The sequence below is a fragment of the Capra hircus genome, chromosome 2, assembly GCF_001704415.2.
Source record: "Capra hircus breed San Clemente chromosome 2, ASM170441v1, whole genome shotgun sequence".
Lineage (NCBI taxonomy): Eukaryota > Metazoa > Chordata > Mammalia > Artiodactyla > Bovidae > Capra > Capra hircus.
In genome coordinates this window covers 44,311,772-44,334,629 of record NC_030809.1, presented here as the reverse complement: position 1 = coordinate 44,334,629, position 22,858 = coordinate 44,311,772, and the positions used below count along the sequence as shown (strand labels likewise).

At 35.7% G+C, this 22,858-nt stretch overlaps 1 protein-coding gene across 9 annotated transcripts in view; it reads left to right on the top strand.

The window, feature by feature from the left end:
* The window catches only part of ABI2 (abl interactor 2), a 105,358-nt gene that overhangs the window by 40,966 nt on the left and 41,534 nt on the right, over positions 1-22,858 (top strand). For 5 of the 9 annotated variants that reach the window (XM_018060647.1, XM_018060652.1, XM_018060610.1 and 2 more), the window contains exons 2-3: positions 12,858-13,025; positions 18,476-18,652. In XM_018060647.1, coding sequence (XP_017916136.1) covers positions 12,858-13,025; positions 18,476-18,652 — 345 coding nt within the window. Of the gene's footprint in view, positions 1-12,857; positions 13,026-18,475; positions 18,653-20,161; positions 20,180-22,858 lie in introns of all 9 variants that reach the window. The other 4 variants (XM_018060628.1, XM_018060634.1, XM_005676392.3 and 1 more) reach the window with 1 other exon arrangement.

Here is a 22,858-nt window from a genome sequence, read left to right as displayed (position 1 = left end):
GAGACATTGCTTTGCTGACAAAGGTCTGTCTAGTCAAAGCTGTTGTTTCTCCAGTAGTCATGTATGGATGTGAGAGTTGGACTATAAAGAAAGCTGAGCACCGAAGAATTGATGCTTTTGAACTGTGGTGTTGGAGAAGACTCTTGAGAGTCCCTTGGACTGCAAGGAGACCCAACCAATCCATCCTAAAGGAAATCAGTCCTGAGTATTCATTGGAAGGACTGACGCTGAAGCTCCAATACTTTGGCCACCTGATGTGAAGAACTGACTCATTGGAAAGAACCCTGATGCTGGGAAAGATTGAAGGCAGGAGGAGAAAGGGACGACACTGGATGAGATGGTTGGATGGCATCACCAACTCGATGGACATGAGTTTGAGCAAGCTCTGGAAGTTGGTGATGGACAGGGAAGCTAGCTCTGGAAGTTGGTGATGGACAGGGAAGCTAGCTCTGGAAGTTGGTGATGGACAGGGAAGCTTGGCGTGCTGCAGTCCGTGGAGTCGGACGCGACTGAGCGACTGATCTGAAAGAATGCTTTAAACACATGGCGCAGTTTTGGGTTGAGAGAATTTTTTCGCTGAGATTTGAAAGACTGGAAAGGGAAAATGGGATATAATGAGGGGAAACAAATTTAGTGGTTTTTAGGTTAGGACAGTTGAGCTGTAAATATAAAGTGAGAAAAATTAAGATGGAGGACAGAGATGGTATAATAGAGAGGTATGAACAGGCCAAAGTAGCAGTTCAGCAGAGATGTATAAAGAATTTCAATACTAGGGATGATCTGATTCAGAGTAAAAAGGGAATTTGCCTAGGGATCATAGAATTGGGGTCAGGATAGGCCCTAGGTAAGAAGCACCAGATGATGAGCCCAGCAAGCAGAAAAGGAAGCTCTCTTGAAAAACCAGAGCCTGTACCACTATTTAAAGACATGCCTCCAAGATCAGGTTACTTCTGAGTTGAAAATGTTGATCCAACAAAGGGATTGTCTCTCTTGGCTCTTGTGATATCGTATACAAAATAGCAGCAAGGATCAAAATCAGGGTAAATACTTTCAAGTATGATCTATACTTTCTTATTCAGCAATAGTACATTTCTTAGGCGAAGTGTGGCTCAGCATGAGCACCGTCTCTAAAGGTGCAGCTGGTGACTATCAGTCAGCTGGGCCCCCTAAAGCATCATCTCTTGAAGGGAAGTCAGAACATGTGTCTTTGTGGCCACCACAGCAACCTTTGCTAAATAATGTTTTCCAATCTGTTAGAAAAGTTCCAGAGAATCTTATTGGCTTAACTTGAATCAGTGCCCCCTAGGTCAGTCAGTGTCCAAAGGACTGGTGAACTTTAGGAATGCTGGGGTCATGTGTTCATACCTGTGGCTTGGGTAAGGTGGAAGGAGAATGGGCGTCAACTGCCACAAACTGAATTCCCCACATGAATCAGAATTTGAGTGACTCTGCTATATTCCTGAGGAGGCCAGTGAAAAATTATTGCTTCCTTTGTGGTCCTTCATGAATTTTTAGAAGATGTAATTCACAATAACTTTTTGTTGGTTAGAGCAAATGTTTCTAATGTGTTCTACTTTCATCAGAGCAGTTTGGAAAGAAAAGAGCTCTGCAGTTGATCAGCATGGTAATATGTTTCTAGTTTATTTGTATGCTGGGCCCTGAATGACATAGTTCCCGTGACCTCAGTTATGGTGACAGTAGCTCAGCTACTTCAGTTGCATAATTGTGGCAAGGACTTAACTTTGTACTAAAAGATACATATGAAGATAAAGGTAATGTGGCATGATCCAGGATGTGACAGTGTTGGTCTTGTTTTCATGTAAGCATAGAAGATGATTACTGAAAAAAAACTTTTAGTTGTAAGAGGAATACATAACAGGAAATGGAGAAGTAAAAAGAACAAAATTATCTATAGTCTCATTACCAGTAAAGCATTTATTTCCTAATAACTAATATATAATACATATTTCCTTTTAATGTCTATTAAATAATACATAATTTTATATACATACTGTGAAACTCTGTAATACCACTTAACACAGTTGAGATACAGTAAAACCTGACCAATGAGTGCTATGAAGTTTAAAAATTAAAAGTTTTAATTTTTTACAGTTTATACAATTCAAGACCATGTTGCAGCTGTCTGGAGATAGTTGCATTATAATCAAATTCCCGTTGTTGTGGGTATATTATTTAGAATTTTAATTAGTTTTCCATTTCTTCTTCCAACATAAATATTGTTTATAAGCAGTTCTTAATATGATACAGTGGTGCTGCTGCTGCTGCTAAGTCGCTTCAGTCATGTCCAACTCTCTTTCTCTGTTGGACATTTACGTGGTTTCTAATTATTTATGTAGCAGGGTAATGAGACTTTTTTTTTATTGTCTTCATGTTATAGTTCAGGCTCCAAAGGTGAGGAAAATATTTAATAGTTACCTCCATATTTTAAAAAAGGATGTTAGGTTGCTTTTATGGGACCTTCTGAGAGATGAGACTGCTTTTTATCCCTTTATTCTCTGTATATCCATAAATGTACATACATATGGATATGTATCCATTCATTTTCATATGTGTTTGCACATGAATGTGTATTACATACATATGTATGTAAATGAGTGAAGATTTCTTATCAGAGGGTTTGTAGAGGTGCTGTGCTTCTCCCTCATCTTCAGGTAAATCAGGAGAGGGTATGAAAATCAGTCATAGAGGTTGTTTACTGAAAAGGAGTATTGAGATCTCATGTCCAGTTTGAGGCTTGCTAATCTGTAGAAATGCTTGAGCTGTGCACCAGAGAGAAATGGGCAGTGATGACTCTAGTCTGAACTGGACATGATATGGGAGTAGGCATGAATATTGTTGCCTGACTTTCCTTGCGGAAAGTCTGAAGATTAAATCCCACTGAAGTGTGGAGGAGGAGGAGGCAGAGGCTGTATTGGGAGGATCTAGTACTTCTAGAGTTTGGAGGGACAAAAATACTGCTTTTTTTCCCCCTATGGGCTTAATAAGTAGAGCAGAATGTAGCTGGTCAGAGCTGTCGTATAAGAATCTTGGTTATAGGGTTTTTGTTTTAGACCGGTTTTAGAGAGTTCTCATATCTCCCTAAAGTCCGCCCCCACTTGCCCCTCTTATTAACATTTTGCATTAGTGTGGTACGTTATTACAGCTGAACCAATATTTTAATTACTAAATAAAGTCCGTCATTTACATTAGGGCTTACTTTTGGTGTTGCACGTTTTGTGAGTTTTGATAGCTGTAAAGTGACACGTACCCACCATTACAGTACTATACAGAATAGTTTCACTACCCTAAGGATCTCCAGAGGTACACCTATTGATCCCTTCTTGCCTTTCCACACACTCCTGGCAACCACTGATCTTTTTAACTGTCCTTTCTAGAATGCCGTATAGTTAGACTCATACAGCATGTAGCATTTTTAGATTGGTTTCTCTCACTCAGTAATACGCATTTATGTTTCCTCTGTCTTTTCATGGCTTGATACCTCATTTGCATTTTAGTGCTAGGTAGCGTTCAGTTATTTGTATCACAGTTTATTTGTCCATTCATCTTGGTTGCTTTTAAGCTTTGGCAATAATGAATAAAGCTGCTATAAGCATCTGTGTATAGGTTTTTGAGTGGCCATATTTTCCAACTCCTTTGGGAAAATACCAAGTGTTGAATCCTATGGTAAGAGGATCTTCCTCACCCAGGGATCAGACCTGGGTCTCCTACACTGCAGGAGCCACCAGGGAAACCTCCATCCTTGTATAAAATTTGTACAAAAATTTTCAGCTCGTGTTAGTAAATAATAATGAGCATGGTTACTGCATCGTATGGTAAGAGTATATTTAATTTTGTAAGAAACTTCCAAACTGTCTTCCAAAGTGGCTGTTCTGCATTCCCACTAGCAATGAGTGAGAGTTTTTGTCCCACTGCAAGAGACGCAGGTTCGATCCTTGGATTGGGATGATCCCCTGGAGAAGGAAATGGCAACCCATTCCAGAATTCTTGCCTGGAAAATTCCATACACAAAGGACCCTGATGGGCTGTAGTCCATGGGGTCTCGTAGAGTCCGACACGACTGAGCAACTGAACACAGTAGGTGTGTGGTGGTGTCTTGTTTTTCATTTGCAACTCGCTCATGACATATAACGTTAAATCTTTTCATATGGTTATTTACATTCTATCTTCTTTGGTGAGGTAACTCCAGTTCTTTTGCCCATTACAAAACTTTGCTTATTGTTGAGTTTTAAGAGTTCTTGTGTATTTTGGTTACCAGTTCTTTATCAAATACGTTTTGTAAATATTATAACTCACTTTGTGGCTTATCTTTTCAGTATAACTATCATTTACAGAGTTGGTTTTAAATTTTCTGTCTTAAATTTATGTTTTTAAGTTTAAATGTTTTTTACCCTGTTGGGTGCTGGGTTTTTATTTGCTTGTTTATATTTTGAAGCTTTATTATATTATTTTAAAAGTTTTATGGTGTTGCAGTTTGAAAGATCATAGTTGTCCTTTCTGACCATGGCTGTATATGTAAAAGGTTTCCTCCATCTAGAGATCAGATAAGTTAAAAGGGCCGTCATTTATTGAGCTCTTCTGTTATGCCAGGTTCTGTGCTAAATTCTTGGCATATAGGATCTCAATTAATCCTCCGTGTTTTTCACTTTCTGAGATAACTATGTCATATCTTCATCTGTCTCTTTGTCTCTTCAGTTTTATATATTGCCATGCCTCATACTTCAGAGATTAAAACTAGGCTAAATCTTCGTCTTTCCACCTTAAAATCTATGAACCTTTACACAGCTGCAGCAACTTTCTCCTTTTCCTTTTTTCCAAAAAGGACAGTTTCCAAAAGAACTGTTCTCCTCTAGTCATTCCAGTTGAACTCTCCCCTGCTGAAATATTTTGTTTTTTCCCTTGAACACTTTTTGCCTCTTCCACTTTTCCTTTCTCATTAGATAATTTATCTCTGTACGTAAACCCGGTATCTCCCAGCTAAAACCTTTCTTTACCACTGTATTTTCTTCAAGCTCTGGTTCCATTTCTTTGTTATATGGCCAACATAACAAAGAGCTATCTATATATGCTTTCTTCAATTCTTAAAATTAATTCTTATCTGATTTCCATGCGACTACCCAGCTAAAAATGCTTCTTAAAAACCCGCCAAGTAGTTCCACATTGCCACAGCTAAAACTGCTTCTTAAACACTCACCAAGCAGTTCCACATTGCCACAGCTGAAAATGCTTCTTAAACACTCGCCAAGCGGTTCCGCGTTGTCACAGCTGAAAATGCTTCTTAAACACTCGCCAAGCAGCTCCGCCTTGCCACAGCTAAAATGCTTCTTAAACACTCGCCAAGCAGCCCCACGTTGCCACAGCCATTTACCAGGTGCTTTCCTCACCTCACCTCGCCTCTCCTGTCTGCTCGGTAGTGCGGCTCTGTCTTCCTCTTGAAACAGGCCCTTCTCTTGGTTTCTGCAGTCTGCTGGCAAGTGCAGTATTTTTTTCTTTTCCTTTCGTAAGAGTATTTGGCATTCTTGGCATGTGCTTCTCTTTCTTCATCACCAAAGCAAAATATCCACAAAGCAAATTTAAGGCAATGCAGATATGTTCTTGTTAATTCCTTGGTAACGATGGTGCTTTACTGTCTCATTTTTCCCCCATCACTTGTGTGGGTGAGTGTTTTTCCATGTTTGTGTTTGTCTTGTGTTCTTTCCTTGGTGAATTGTGCATGTTTATCTAATGATGCTCTGCTCTTTTTCACCATGACTTGTATAACTCATCCTAAGTTGAATGCCATGCTTTTTTATAGACTTTATTCTCTGAGAGTCTGGAAGCAAATGCAGGGATAAATGATTTAATGAGAAAGGAGAGGTGGAAGAGGCAAAAAGGGTTCAAGAAAAATACCCATTCTTCCTTAGGTATCATAGAAATTAATATTTGAACAATTCTTAAGACATAAGAGTGCATTTGTAGTATTCTGTGTGGTTTTTTGGCAAACATTTTTCACATGTGTGTAATGATTGGCATATATTTTAGAAGCTGCCTCTTTAGTTTCAGTCAGATTGAGTAGTAGAGCATTTCTTTCCAGTTTGGTTTATTTACATGATTTCTTGGAGTGCAGAACTGAAAGCTCAGTAAATAGGTAATCTAAGAATATTCCCCTCTCCTCACCATTATTGAGTCAGGTGCTATGACTCTGCCATAACTTTCCGTTCAGTTCAGTCACTCAGTCATGTCCGACTCTTTGCGACCCCATGAATTGCAACATGCCAGGCCTCCCTGTCCATCACCAACTCCCGGAGTTCACCTAAACTCACGTCCATCGACTCAGTGATGCCATCCAGCCATCTCATCCTCTGTCATCCCCTTCTCCTCCTGCCCCCAATCCCTCCCAGCATCAGAGTCTTTTCCAACGAGTCAGCTCTGCATGAGGTGGCCAAAGTACTGGAGCTTCAGCTTTAGCATCATTCCTTCCAAAGAAATCCCAGGACTGATCTCCTTTAGAATGGACTGGTTGGATCTCCTTGCAGTCCAAGGGACTCTCGAGTCTTCTCCAACACCACAGTTCAAAAGCATGAATTCTTCAGCGCTCAGCTTTCTTCACAGTCCAACTCTCATATCCATACATGACTACTGGAAAAACGATAGCCTTGACTAGACGGACCTTAGTCAGCAAAGTAATGTCTCTGCTTTTGAATATGCTGTCTAGGTTGGTCATAACTTTCCGTCCAAGGAGTAAGCGTCTTTTAATTTCATGGCTGCAGTCACCATCTGCAGTGATTTTGGAGCCCAGAAAAATAAAATCTGACGCTGTTTCTACTGTTTCCCCATCTATTTCCCATGAAATGATGGGACCAGATGCCGTGATCTTAGTTTTCTGAATGTTGAGCTTTAAGCCAACTTTTTCACTCTTCTCTTTCACTTTCATCAAGAGGCTTTTTAGCTCCTCTTCACTTTCTGCCATAAGGGTGGTGTCATCTGCATATCTGAGGTTATTGATATCTCTCCCGGCAATCTTGATTCCAGCTTGTGCTTCTTCCAGTCCAACGTTCCTCATGATGTACTCTGCATAGAAGTTAAATAAGCAGGGTGACAATATACAGCCTTGACGTCCTCCTTTCCTGTTTGGAACCAGTCTGTTGTTCCGTGTCCAGTTCTAACTGTTGCTTCCTGACCTGCATATAAGTTTCTCAAGAGGCAGGTCAGGTGGTCTGGTATTCCCATCTCTTTCAGAATTTTCCACAGTTTCTTGTGATCCACACAGTCAAAGGCTTTGGCATAGTCAATAAAGCAGAAATAGATGTTTTTCTGGAACTCTCTTGCTTTTTCCATGATCCAGAAAATGTTGGCAGTTTGATCTCTGATTCCTCTGCCTTTTCTAAAACCAGCTTGAACATCAGGAAGTTCACGGTTCACGTATTACTGAAGCGTGGCTTGGAGAATTTTGAGCATTACTTTAGTAGCGTGTGAGATGAGTGCAATTGTGCAGTAGTTTGAGCATTCTTTGGCATGGCCTTTCTTTGGGATTGGAATGAAAACTGACCTTTTTCAGTGCTGTGGCCACTGCTGAGTTTTCTAAATTTCCTGGCATATTGAGTGCAGCACTTTCACAGCATCATCTTTCAGGATTTGAAATAGCTCCACTGGAATTCCATCACCTCCACTAGCTTTGTTCGTAGTGATGCTTTCTAAGGCGCACTTGACTTCACATTCCAGGATGTGTGGCTCTAGGTGAGTGATCACACCATCGTGATTATCTGGGTCGTGAAGATCTTTTTTGTACAGTTCTTCTGTGTATTCTTGCCACCTCTTCTTAATATCTTCTGCTTCTGTTAGGTCCATACCATTTCTGTCCTTTATTTAGCCCATCTTTGCATGAAATGTTCCCTTGGTATCTAATTTTCTTGAAGAGATCTCTGGTCTTTCCCATTCTGTTGTTTTCCTCTATTTCTTTGCCATAACTTTACTGGGAGTTAATTATATGTGTGATATTGTAATTTCTTAGTAATCTTGTGAGAGATAAAATTTCATTACTATGCTAACAGTTCATTACTATACTAACCTTAAATTTCAGCACGTCTCAGTCTTAAAATAGGGACAATAGTGAACTAATCATATGTTAATAGTACCAAACTTACATGTTTTCTGGATTCAAGAATCTTTTTCATGCCTCTGTGCCTTTATTTAGGCCGTTTGCTCTACCTGGAGTAATTTCTCTCACTCCTGCTTGGCAGAATTGACTCTGTTCTTTGAGACGCTACTTGGATGGTCATCTAAGTGTTCCTACTTGGATACCATTGATATTCCTGACCATTCTGCATTAACGTTTTCTGTTTATATGGCTTTCTCTGTATTGGACTGAAACTTTCTAGAGTTCAGAGAATGAGTCTCATTTTCATATTCTGGTGTATGGTTTGATGCCTGTGCTGTAACATTCAGTCTACAAGAATTCATTGAAATGAACTGATGAATTAATCGTGGCAGATCTAGAAGAAATTGTTTAATACTTTAGGTAGGATAACCCATTAAATGAGAACTAAGTACCTGTACTTTACCTAATGTAATAATTTATACCCAGAACCAAAATAATTACATATTTTTCAGATAGTGTAGTAGACTGGGCTAGAGTGAGTGAGAGGTTTCCTGCTGGAGAAGAGAAGGAAAGACAGTGGATCTGTAGAGGAGAATCCTTGCCTGCATGTCCATACTCATTTACCTTAAGTATTACCATTCTTTTCCTGCCCATTATCTATATGTTTAAATATACTAAATCTGTTGTCCTTTTTGTGGAAATGAAGAAAAATAAATAATAGTAGTACTCTAGTATAATAATACTACAGTCTTGAGCTGCTCTAGAGGGTGTAAGGTTCTTAGTCTTCATATTTCTCAGTTCCCATCCCAGAACATCAAATTGAAAAACAAATTTGAATTTACTAGTCAATCATGAGTACCATGGATGGTGCCACAGCTTTTGGAGATCAAAGAAATCACTTGGGTGATAAAAGTAACTTTGATTCTTTGGAACATTTTGGTGGATACATTTCAACAGATAATATGTAACTCCTGTATGTAATATGATGCAAAGATGTGTAAGGCATACTACTGCCTTCTAGGTCTTCCCACATGGGGGAGTGTGGGAGTTTGGGTCAGTCAAACACGCACATAGTATAAAGTACGTGCTGTAAATCTGATAATTCCCACATTTTGTTATCAGTGAGAAATGAAGAATCATCTTCCCAGCCTGGGAAGATAAGGTAGGGAATGAGTTGTTGGTGAAGTTGATGGGTTACAGGTGAAGAGAATAGGCAGAGGCGCAAAGGTAAGAATCGAAAGTCTGTTTTGAGAACCATAAGTCTAATTAAACTGTAACTTAAGGTTCTAGTAGGGTTGACTGGAAGATAAATTCTAGGCCATATTAAGGAAGACTGTAAAGGAAAAGTAAAGGAGCTTTTATTTAAGTAGTTAAGATGAAGCTGTGGGGGCTTCAGAACTGATTTAGAAAGATGAACCTGCAGGACCATGTTTAAGATACCTGAAAACAGGTATAGCAGTCCTGGCAAGAAATAATGAGGGCCTAAAGTAGAATGTAGGCAGGAACAATTGAAAGAAAGGAAAGAATGTAGGGCACAGAGAGAAAATAAGTATCATGACAACTGTTAGGGTGTAGGATGCAGAGACGTGGAAACTCTCTGACGTGGGGTGATGGAGTAACGATGTTGTTACGAGAAGTAGGAAGTAGTAGTTTGAGGGAAGGTGATGAGTTATAGATACACTAATATGGTGTATTATATGAGGTGAGGTGCCATGTACATAGAAATACAAGTTTGGGAGAGATGGAAGGTAAAATGTAAGTAGATTTAAAAATTCTGTGCTTGGAAGTGATAGCTAAGGAAGGAATGAAATTTGCTTGTAGTGAAAGATAAGAATACTGTCCCAAATGTTTACTTATGAGAATATTTTTAAAAATAACAAAATAACCTCGGTTATAGTGCTTTTATGTAAAATAAGATGTCTTTTATAGGGCTTCTAGGTTAAAGTAGCAACTTTTATATCACTTTCATTGAAATAGATTCTATTTGAATTTATTACAGTTTTTATTGAACACTTAACTTTATAGGAAAAAAATCTCAAGCTTAATATATGTGCTGCTGAAGGAAGCACAAATTCTCAAACTTAGAATATCAGCTCTTATAAAATTTGTTGTTGTTTACTTCCTAAGTGATGTCCAACTCTTTGTGACCCCCGCCCCCCCCCCCCCCCCATAGACTGTATGTAGCCTGCCAGGCTCCTCTTCTGTGGAATTTCCCAGCAAGAATACTGGAGTGGGTTACCATTTCCTTCTCCAGGGGATCTTCCTGCATTGCAGGCAAATTCTTTACCACTGAGATACTGAGGAAGTGTGAAAAATACATTAGAAGGAATCAGTAGCAGAATAACTGAGGCAGAATAATTGAGTAAGTGAGCTGGAAGACAAAAGTGATGGAAATCACTGCCACAGAACAGAATAAAGAAAAAAGAATTAAATGAGGACAATCTCAGAGGCCTCTGGGATTTATAAATGTTATAATGCAACAACATCTGCATTATAGGGGTTCCAGAAGGAGAAGAAAAAGATCCTGAGAAAATATTTGAAGATACTATAGCTAAAAACTTCCCTAACATGAGAAAGGAAGCACTCAAGTCCAGGAAGCACAGAGAATCCCAAACAGGATAAACTCAAGGAGGAACATGTTGAGACACACATTAATCAAAGTGACAAAATTAAAGATGAAGAAAAAAGTATTAAAAGCAACAAGGAATCTTCAATGGAAAAGAAATCTTCCATAGAAAAGCAGACATACATGAAACCCATCTAATATGGAAAGGCCTCTCATATCTTTGATTCAGCAGTTAGCCACATGATTTTTGCATACATACTAGGAATAAAGGCATAGCATGAAGTGATTTGAGGGTTGAATTACATTAATACTATTTGCTTTTCAAAAAAACCTCAAAAGCTATCTATATAAAAAAGGTTGCCTGGAAAGTATCTGTCCAGATATCCATCCCTCCCCTCGATCATTTAAAGTCTACTAACAAATTTAAAAAATATTTCAATTTCTGGTTATTCTCTGTAATAAATACTCCTAATTTAGTGTAATATCTGAGAAGTGTTACTGGCTTAGCTATTTTCTACTGTGAAGTCAAAAGTTGTTGATTTTTAAGTGTGTTCAGATTTTTACTTGTTAGGATGGACCAGTGACTTACAAACTGCTTATATATGCAACCATAATCTGGAAATTTTTTGATGCTTTTGAGTTGTGGTACTGGAGAAGACTTTTGAGAGTCCCTCAGACTACAAGGAGATCACACCCATCAATCCTAAAGGAAATCAACCCTGAATATTTATTGGAAGGACTAGTGCTAAAGTTCCAATACTTTGGCCACCTGATGCGAAGGGCTGACTCATTGGAAAAGACCCTGGGAAAGGTTGAATGCAAAAGAGGGGGACGACAGAGGATGAGATATTTAGGATAGCATCACCGACTCAGTGGACATGAATTTGAGTAAACTACAGCAGATAGTGAAGGGGAGGGAAGGCTGGCATGCTGCAGTCCCCAAGAGTTGGACACAACTTAGTGACTGAACATCAACAACAATCTGGAAATCTGTATGATGTTTTTAAATGAGTATTTATCTCTAACCAGATTTGGTTTCAACTCTTGTTAATTTAAGTGTTAATAAAACTGAGATTACTAAAGATTAGAAAAAAAATCAATACAGTGATTCTTAACTCCTTTCAAGTTAAAGCAATATTATTTCATTTATTTTAACTACTGCCGCTTCAAAAGAATTTTGCTTCCTCTGGAAGAAATTGTGTCTAGGTTTACTGAGTCTGAGTCCTATGCTGTGTGGCAGAAGGCAGAGTGGAACGTAGTGGATTTTGAACAGTTGATGACTAGTCAAAGATGGAATGACAGTTGTTAGATAAAATGATGTATAGTTTTGGAAAGTGGTTTTATAGTCATTATCTTCACAACTGTTTAGAATATGACATACTATAGTAGTAGAACTGACATTAAGGTAAAAGCATTTTGATTCAGAGGCTTATGTCCTTTCTACTGAACCATAGAGTCGTTGTATACAAAGACTAGGGCAGGAAAATGGTGTTTGGCAGTTGCAGCATAGAATATGTAACCTTACTGTTGCTTTGCTTTGTGATCTTGGAAATAATCAGTTCACCACTTTTTTTACTGTGTAGTTTCTGTTTATCAAGTAGGATTTATGATAAGTTGCTATTTGTGTTCCATAGTGTTATAACACTTAAGATGCTTGGGAAGAAAGGATCCTTTTACTATTTTTATTATATCATTATCACAGTTATTACTGTTTTATATACTTGATCATTTTATCATTATCATTCTTATTTTGTTGTTGTTATTACTTTAATTGGAGCATTATCGTCACATAGTATATGTCAGAATGAAAGGAAAGGAAGAACTCAGGAGCATAGAAAAATGTGCACCGGAATTTCCGCATTCAAATCGGTGCTACCTTTCCAGGCAGCAACCCTGAGAGGCTGTGTGCTTGCTGCCATTTTTCAAAATACCCATCAGACCTCATTTTGTAAACAACGGCTTCAGGATTTTATTTGCATCTATACAAAGATGTATCTATTCAACATGAAAACATCAGTGAACTCAAGTCAATAATTTAGTTGTTGGGTTAACATGAATACTGGTAATTGGTTTTCAAAGCATTTTAAATTAGTGCATGTAGATTCAGCCACATAATGGTTTGGGTGAGTATTTTTGAAGATTGGATTGATAGAATGGGTTATCTTTGAAGTAATGATTATTTGTTTGTTTTTCTAGTCAGCGGATAAGCAGCGAGCCCTAGAAGAAACCAAAGCCTACACCACCCAGTCCTTAGCAAGTGTTGCCTATCTGATCAATACCTTGGCCAACAATGTCCTGCAGATGCTGGATATCCAGGCATCCCAACTACGGAGGATGGAGTCTTCAATCAATCATATTTCACAAGTGAGACCACAGTGTTGTCCTATTTTGTCCCTGAGGAATACGTAATAAGCACATGCAGTCTGTAGTGCTGGCAGCCTTTATTGTGTGAGTTTACTCACATGTATGATTTGCAAGATACAAACTCAATATTAGGTTGTTTTTTTGTTTCCATCTTTTTTGTCTCATGATTATCTTCTCTGTGATTTTGATAGAGAAGAAAACCTTAATTGTTTCATTAAAACTCAGATGTCAAGTTAAAATAATCAAACCAGCCTTGAGAGTGAAATTTTGCCTGGTTTCTTCCAATTTTTACTGAATTTTACGCTTTAAGTGTGGCAGCTTGATGAGTTCTTCAAGTGCTTTATTTCTATTACCTCAGTAATGTAAAGATTAATATAAGTGACCTTATAAAATTATCTTTTTATAGAACTTAGAAAAAATAAATGTAATACTTTTTCCATTATAAATGTCATGAATAGATAGAAAAGAAAAAGTAGAAAAACAAACCCTTTCCCCACTACTCAAATTTTTTCTGTTAGTATTTTGGTATATTTTGTCCAATATTTGTTTTCTTCTAAATAATTTTTATTTAAAATAAAAGTGGAATTATCGTATGTATGGAATTTTGACCTCTGCTCTTTTAGCTTACAACAAACATCTTTCCTTGGTGTTACAAGCTCATCATAAACATTTTCAATGGCTCGATAATGTTGCATATCTATATCATAGTTTTCATACCCATTCCTATATTTAGGGGCCATTTAAAATATTACTGTGGTAAAAAACAGTTTATAATTTCAAAATATGTTTTTAAAAATACTAGCAAAAGATTTTTATCTTTTTGAGATATTTGTAGCATTTCTATTTTAGCACTTTGCCATTTGCATAACTTAGTGGTGTTCAGTACTCTTTAGAACTAAATGATTAGAACTCTTCTGGAATAGAATGAGTTTTAAAATGTGCATATTATCTTTTTTTATATGAGGAATTCAGAACTCTTCTGAAATTGACCAGTCCGTCAGATTTTCAAAGTCTGATGTGTAATTCTATAATTAAATTGAATGTATGTTACCTAATCAGATCACTTATGTAGAGTCTACCTTATATGTCTGTTAAATTCATCAGACCATTCAGAGGTTTTTCTTGTTATTTAATAGTATGTAATCTTAAATCTGAATTTGCCATTCTAAAGGTTTTTTCACATTCCATATAAACTTCTGTAGACAACATATAATTCATTGCTTGTTGTATTGCTATGCGTCTTAGACTTAAAGAAAAAAGTATCGGTTTGTTTTAGTGAGAGAGGTAAATTTTTATTCTGAAAGGACCTCTTGGAGGAAATAGTCAGTGTCATTTTAAATGATGAAATAAATGAATTTGGTTTCCTGTAGAGGAAGGGATGTTGACAAATTGCTAATCTAATGCAGAATTTTGGGATTTATACGTCAGTCTTAACATTTCTACATATTTGAAATTGGGGCAAAGAACCCAGAAAAGAAATTAAGAATAAAAGTGCAAATGCCAAAGAGATATTAATATATTAGAGTTCCTAAAAAGGAGGGACAATTTTTTATTAGTTTGCAAGAGAAAATAGGCAAGATTGTGTGGATAAATGATGACAAGAATATGACAACAGAAGTAATTATCTATATTCTGATTGGAATTCTGTAATTCTTTGGTAGAAAAGTATGGCAGCCTTAAGGAGGAAAGTGATTAAGTTATTAATAAACTATAAGAATATGCATTTAGCTAATAAGAACTTTTTCATTTTGAGTATCACATAAATCTATATGATTTAATTAATAGATCTAATTAATAATATCTTTTAAAGCTAGTCTAATGGAATAAATTAAAAATGGGAGAGATGAATGGATAGAGACTGGTAGATTAGAAATAATGGGCTTGAGTCACAGCTTTCAAGAGTAAGTTGAGCCACTTTCATTTGGAGTCGAGTATCTATAGAGGACAATACTTGGAAAAGCAAGGGATCTGCAACTCTACAATGGCTGTTAAGTTTATACAGAATATATTCAAGTAGTTGGATGAGGAGTTGAGTAGGAGAAATGGGATGATGAAAGCTATAGCAAATAAATGAGTAAATTTTTAAAACTTAAATAGATTTTAAAAACATTTGCCTTAAGGATTAAAATTTTTTTCAGTTACATTTAATGTACAGGTAGAGTCCTTTGTTTTAAAAGTCAACTGAATGTCAAAGCTATTTGATGCTTATTAGAATGGAATATTATTCTATTTTTCTGTTATTCCATAGTATAAGAGGAAATGTTTTCTAAAACAAATATTCAATAAATGGTGTAAACAAGACCTGGCAAACTTTTTTGTAAAGAGCTAGATAGTCAATATTTTTGACTTTGTGGGCCATAGAGGGTTTCAGACTCATATTATTTTTTGTGTTGTATTTTTTTTTGTTTGTGTTGTATTTTTTAAGCAACTGTTTAAAAATGTAGAAAACATTCTTAGCTTGTGCGCCATATAGAAACAGACAATAGGCTAGTCTTGTGATGTAGGATTTAGTTTATAAGTTCTCGCTCTACAAATTAATGTTTTTCAAGTATGTGGATTTAAATCTTATAATCATTGTGCTTTATTAAAACATTATTTTGTTTATGGAGGGAGTCAAAGTTATTAAGATATTTTGAGGTCACATTTTTTTTCCACATTTGAGTCAATACTATGTTGGGGGAATTTAGAGAAAAGGAATTGAAGCGAAGAAATAGAAGTTTAGTCAGGTCAAAGATGAGATGACATGTATATAGGAATGGTTGGTGTCAAGAGTTGTTGTTAAGGGTTGTCTGGTAGAATGGATAAAGACCAGTAGATATTAGATATCTGAGGTATTTTCTAAACCCTGCTGTAGTTTCCTAAGATGTAGGCAATCTGTTAGAGTAGACAGCTAGAAATGTAGAACCAAACTATTTTGGCTTTCTAAATGTAGAAATATGCTGTTAAGAATTATGTTTTAAAATATGCCTTCAAGTTTAATGAGAATTAACATAAGAAACAACAAAGAACATTTTTCTCACGTTTCCTTCAGCTAGTTCCTTTAAGAGTTTAGTGCTGGGCAAATGGTCACTTTCCTAATGAAGGGGTATGCATTTCCTTGTAACTCATTTCTGTTTTGCCTTCTCTAGGAATCTAAACTAAGAGCCTAATTTTATGCCCCATTATAGCAGGTATCCATTATTTAGGATTATTTATGAAAGTTCTTTGATCATTTCTTTTGCCATATTGGTTTTCCTTTTATGCTGCTTGTAATGGTTTATACAGCTTTGGGCTGTGTGTTTATGTGTACATAAAGAGAATAGATAAGTAATATGTAAGTGCCTACAGTCCCTAGGTATAATCTAATTGTTTTCATTCTTTTTAGAGTCTCAGTTTTTTCAAAGAATGTAACATACATGTTTGTTACAAAATGTAACTATATATTAGTGCAAATAATAAGTGAAATGTTACCCCCCTCTTCATTCTCCAGAGACATATTGATATTTCTAGCAGGAAAATTTGAAATTGAAGTTCCAGTGTGCCTCAAACTTAGAATTCTGTTATCATTGGTTAGGTTTACATTCTTATATTTTCATTTCTGGGTGAGATAATTATATTTTAAAAAACTAAGCAGAATGAAAACAATGTTGAAAGAATTACATTCTCTAATAAATTTTCTTTATTGATATGATAGAGACCAGTTATATACAAAAAATAAGGGTCATATTTTGTGTTTTTAGTTTATTTTGAAGTATACTTGACAAATATAAAATTTTCCCAGCACATATTTTTAATAATTTCAGAATTATTCTTTAGAAATTATTCAAAGTAAATGTGGTTAATTTCTGTTTTTTCTGAATTTAAAAATAACTAAATCCCAATATTGTCACTAATACACAAACTTCTTTCTTCTGTTATAGCTCCCCCAACCAATGTAAAAGGAAAGCAGATTTTATAACTTATCTAATGTGCACAGAAAAAGTTCAAAGCCTATTTTGGTCTTAAAATGAAATACTTGTAATGCTAAGGTCTCTCCTACCTTTGCCAATATTTGATCTGATGCTTCACTTAGGTATTTATTAGTTATGCACTCAAAGAGTCTGTTGCCTTTAAAATCTCTTGGTTGAAGTAAGGCTTCAAATTTGTTTCAGGTTTCCTTTAGACTTTATGTAGTTTAGAAGGATAAGTAATCAGTGTTCAGATTTCCTAAAGTTGTATTTAATATTGTCATAATGTCCTAATATGACATAATAATGTCATAATATTGTCTTTCATTTTCATTTCTGTGTTACTACCTGGCTATTCTTTAAGAAGGGGTAAATTGAAGTAGGTTTGGGGAAGAATCAGCAATAATTGCTGCTTAAGCCATGAATGGTGGCAAGAGATGTGAACAATTTAGTGAAGTATGTTTGAAACTTTTAAAATCGAAACCCACAGTTAAACATATATCTTATATTCCATCCGTACACACTTTAATGTATGTATTTATGTACATAACAAATATTGTAAGAAAAAAGTACCTTACAGTGCGTATGTTGTCTGATAGTCTGTTCTTTTTGATTTAAAATAATTGCTGCTCATTATCTCACTAAATTGCAACCTGCAATTTGAAACATGCTGTTTTAGTGTATTAATTGCCTGTGCTTACGGAGAAGTTCACCCTCTATTAGCAAATGGAAAATAGAGTAAAAACATATTGTTGTTATGTACTAAATTATAGCCTGTTTTGAGCATTTAATAAAATAATGAAAATATTTTACTAGCATTTTGTCATGATAAAATATAAGCAACTTTACCTCAGCACACTCGTTTCTTTGTAAAAGATGACTTATATTAACATTGTATTTATATTTTAGGCCTTTTTAAATAAAAAGCTATTTAAACGCTAAAAGAAGTTATACTAATAGGTTATCTTTAAATGTTACCAGATTAATTGCTGGTACTTTCTTAATTAGGCTAAATCTTAATAGAGAAGGAGAAAATTAGCATGCTTTAACCTGGAGGTTGGTAAGCTTTTCCGTAAAGGGTCAGCTAATGAATGTTTTATGCTTTGCAGGTCATAAGGTCTCTGTTGCAGCGTTTACCTCTGCCGTTGTTTTGTGAAAATATTTAAGCAGGTCGAATGACTGGTATTGCAGTAAAATTGTTTATGGAAACTGATATTTGAATTCCATATAATCACATGTCAAGATCTTATTTTTCTTTTGACTTCTTTTAACCATTAAAAAATGTAAACACCACTCTTGGTTTTTCGGCTGTAAAAAGATGGGTGATGGGCCAGATCTGTTTTGTCTGCCAGGATTTCCCAACTCTTCTTTTAGCCTGAAAATGGGGAAAGTCAGTATTGGTCCCAAAAGGAGAAATTCGTAATTGCAGTTAAGAATATGAATAATGATGTTAAATCTCTACGTATTTATGTTTTTATTTTTCTGGCTATCAGGGCTATACATTTTTGTGTTTATGTTTTGTAGACCGTTGATATTCATAAAGAGAAAGTTGCAAGAAGAGAAATTGGTATTTTGACTACCAATAAAAACACTTCAAGGACACATAAGATTATTGCTCCAGCCAACCTTGAACGACCAGTTCGATATATTAGAAAACCTATCGACTATACAATTCTAGATGATATTGGACATGGAGTAAAGGTAAGCATAAGTTCTGTCAAACAGTAAAAAAAAAAAGCCCATGATGGAATTAACTCTTTAGAAAATTAAATGCTTATCTTTTATTTCCAGAGGATCATTCTTGGCCTAGTTGTAGTTCTGAAGATTTCTTACCACTAATAACTGTGTTATCTTTCTTTTTAGTGCTGGGTTCTCAAGTTTTAAACAGTCGTCTTTGAGTGAATTGCATTTGCTTAATCAGTTATGAATATACCTCATGTACATCTGGAAATAAATGTAGTATTATATTTTAAATCCTTTAATGATTTAATGTGACTAATTAAATAGTATTCAGTATGTTAGTAAAGTATTTGCTTTATCTCAAAAATATCAGCAAATTTCTGGCATTAGTTTTCAGAAAGAATATATGTAAACATGAACTTTGAATTTTTCTAGAAGAAATTTATTTCAACATTTTGGGTGAGGATAATGTAGATAAAAGTAGTAAGTTAATTTAGTATTTCCACTGCTTTCAGTGTATAGCCATTATATATTTTGGCTTTTAAAATGTATTTAGGTGCCTGCTATGTACATAAAATACAGTAATCACAACTGATAAACTTACAACTTTCATTTAAATTGATACTTGTACTTAAGAAACTGTTCAGAGCTTCAGCTAAGTATTAGTTTATTTAAAGTTTGTGTCTCCTCAGTGATTTGAAAGACAGTAACTTTTCAAATGTGATGCTGAGCAACTATGTATATGCCTGTAAGTGAGACCATACAGTTCATGCAGTTGATTTATATATGCAAATTTAGAAAATATATCCCACACAAGGATGGCTAGAAATCAGTTAAATCTTAATTGAATGTAGATCTAGATAAGAGAATATGTACAGTGTAAATTTAAAACAAAAAATTTTTTCTCAAAGTTTTGAATCAAGCACTATCATCTGAAATTTAATATTTAATATCATAATGAACACCTAATACATTTAGATTGCAGTACAAATTAGAGCATTTTAAAATAGGATGTGTAATTGGATGGATAACTGAAATTTATTCTAACTTGGGAAAATTTTTTGAGGCTAACAACTGCTAATAGAAAATTTTAGGATCCTTTCAGAATCTGATGGCAAAAAGACACTTAAAATATAAAACATCATATTTGTACTTGCCCACTTATGTAATAATAAAAAGGTTATCCCCCTAACTCTTACTTAATTCTCCAGTAATTGTTCTTTAGGAACTCTGTAATCACTTTGATTTTTCTGGACTTTTAATGTTTAGGGGTCACTAATTTGAAGAAATCAGGAATAAAATTGTTTTTAAATAAAGGTGTCTTATATAATTTCATCCAAAAACTCCCGTTCATGACACATTCTGCTTTAACCACTCTTTCTATGATCTACTGAAACATTATTTTTTAATGCTGAATGCTTAACTGTTTTTTCTTTGTTTTTTCCTTTCTCTTCACATCCTGAAGTTCCAACTAACCTTTCAATGCTTTTTTCCCCTTACCTCTTTTATTTGCTCCATTTATGCATTAAGTGGTTGCTTAGATTTAAGGTAAGAGATTCCAGGGCTGGATTTCCATTCTTTGTTCTTATGTAGACTATTACATATGGGGAGTGAAGAGATACTTGGCACTTGGCCTTTTAAAACCAAGAAATAATTCCTTTTTCTTATTTTTGTCATGCAACTTTGTGTGTCTTTATGTTCCATGAGGGCAAATGTTTTTGACTGTTTTGTTCATTGCCCTATCCCGCGTGCCTAGGATAGTGCCGGACGCACATTAGATACTTACTAAATATTTGTTGAATAAGTGATTATTTTGCAATGTTAATCTATTGTATGAAACTGAAATGTAAGTTACCCTATCATAAAATGTCATTATGAAATAAAATTATCTGGATTTTTGTAAGTGGAGACATTTTGTTATGGATTGGAGGGCTGCTAATGTGCTTTGTTTAACCCTCCCCCTGTGTAATACCTTTTTATTCTATAAATGGTGTGCTTGATCATACACCTTATGGCCACTATGTCATTATCTCTTGACTCAATCACTGTAAAAAAAAAAAAGGAAAATTGGAAAATATTCAGTGTTATGGGTGTTTTTTAAGTTGCAGTATCATATCTTGGAAAAAAATAGCATTTTTATTCAAATTGCTTATAAATTATTTCAGTATAACCCACTTTAAGAGATTTCAAGCTGAGTAGTATTACATGTAAAACATCAAAAGCTCATGATAGTGTTTAACAAAATACAAGTTAAGAACTGGAGATAATCGCCTGTTTTTTTACTTGTTTCAGTAACATTGAAGGGAAAACTGAGAAAAGATGTTCAAGAGTAAACAAAGAGCCTGTCAGATAGAGTGATCCTAAAATTATTGTCACCAAACTGAAAGTGCATTTCCTTTTTTTAACTTTTTTTCTTAGCTGAATTCTGTGATTCCTTTTCTCACACACACGCGCATATATCTAAATATATTCTTAACCATTCTTACCATATATTGTGCTGTTGGCCGTGTCTTCAGTGTAGCAAGTGGTAACAAGAAGATGACTGAAACCTGAGTCCTTAGCTACTAACCACGGCCGTAGAAGGTTAAACAGCTCATGGTAGAGAGATGTGACCAGAGGAGGCCAGGCAGATGTACTTCATGCGAGTGAGTGAGGCATGTGGAATTGCGAGGAGATTCCTTTGCATAAAAGAGGTAGAAATAGACCCAAAGTAGTGTTTGTGGCTTCCTCAGCTTTTTCTGTGTTCCAGTTTCGGCTATTGATAATGAACCTCCAAAGTGATAGAAGTGTGCAGAAAATTCAACTAAAGGAAAAACGAAACAATGGGCCAGTTCTTTCCCCTTCAAGTTTAGACCATCTTGCCTGAAGAACTACCCCTGGCTCATTTCCTCTAAACCGGACTATGATTCCTTCTTGACCTTTCTGGGTTCAGGATCCTGTTCTGTGTGAGAGAGAGGCCAGAGTGAGTGGAAAATGAGAGGTTCCTAGGAAGAAAGATCCAATAAGGAAACATCACACTTGGAGAAGATTCCTTAACATCTTCAGTCTTTGCAACAAAAACCCCACTCCCCAGGATTGTGGCTCTATGCCGTTGTTTCTGCTCTGTTGGGCTGGGGTGGCCAGGGTAAGGAGTGTAGCCTGGGTTCATCCTAGAAGCTAGAATGTGACAGTCCTCTGTCTTTCCCTTCTTCCTATCCTTCATTGTAAGTGTGTCTGTCTCCTCTATAAACTTGTGGCACATAGTGAATCATTTTGGGTGAACCAAAGCAAAGTAGAATGAAAAAAACCGTTCCTCATATAGCAAGTTGTTACTTTTTATGCTGGTAGAAAAAAAATGAGTGGCTTCAGAAGGTTGATTAATGGAATAATCGAATGTAGTAAGATAGAAAATAGAATTTTAAAATGTTGAAGTAGGAAGGAACTTGCAAATAGTAAACTAGTCGAGTGGTTTTCCAGCTGAGATTTTGGAGACCCATGGTTGACATCAGGTGCCCTGTAAGTCTCCTGATTCTTGGTTTCCTCCTCAGCTTATCGTGAGCTCCGTGTTTGCTCCCAGTCTTGTCAGACATGATGGCTTTCAGATACACTCTTAACAGATACCATCTTTGGGACCAGACACATGGGATGTGACTCAAAAGAGACCTCCGTGCTTAAAAGTTGAATTTTTAACCTTTTGTGCATCACATCCTGGTTGTGTTTAACAGTTCTTCTCTGGTGAAATTTAGGTTTATTTCCTTCAGTCAAATAAGAATAAATTGTAGGATTTAACTCACAAGACCTTTGAAAGCAGTGGGTAATATTTTTATAGCAAGAGGCATAAAAAGTCGATGGTAGAGTGCCATATTGGAAGTATTTTAACATGTACCTGAGGCCATATAAAAGTGGCATGTACTTTGAGCTGGGGTATCCTTTCCCCACTCTTTATTTTAATATTTAAGACTTTTAAGATCTTGTTACTGATGTATTTGAAATAGATTTTTCTGATGAGAAGTGGAAAAGTTGTCCACTACTGAAACTACGCTTAAGTACTTTTAAAATAAGTGTGTTTATTTCAGTCAAAAATAGTAAAGGCTTCTGATCTGTTAATGTAGCTTTTCAGTTGAACGTTGTGCAAGCAGATTCTTAATGATTAACGAGGAGGGCTTGGAAGTCTCCTTTACGTTTAACACATGAAGAATATAACACTTTGGGAAAGTTTTGCTTGGGATCTTGAAGATTCATAACTTA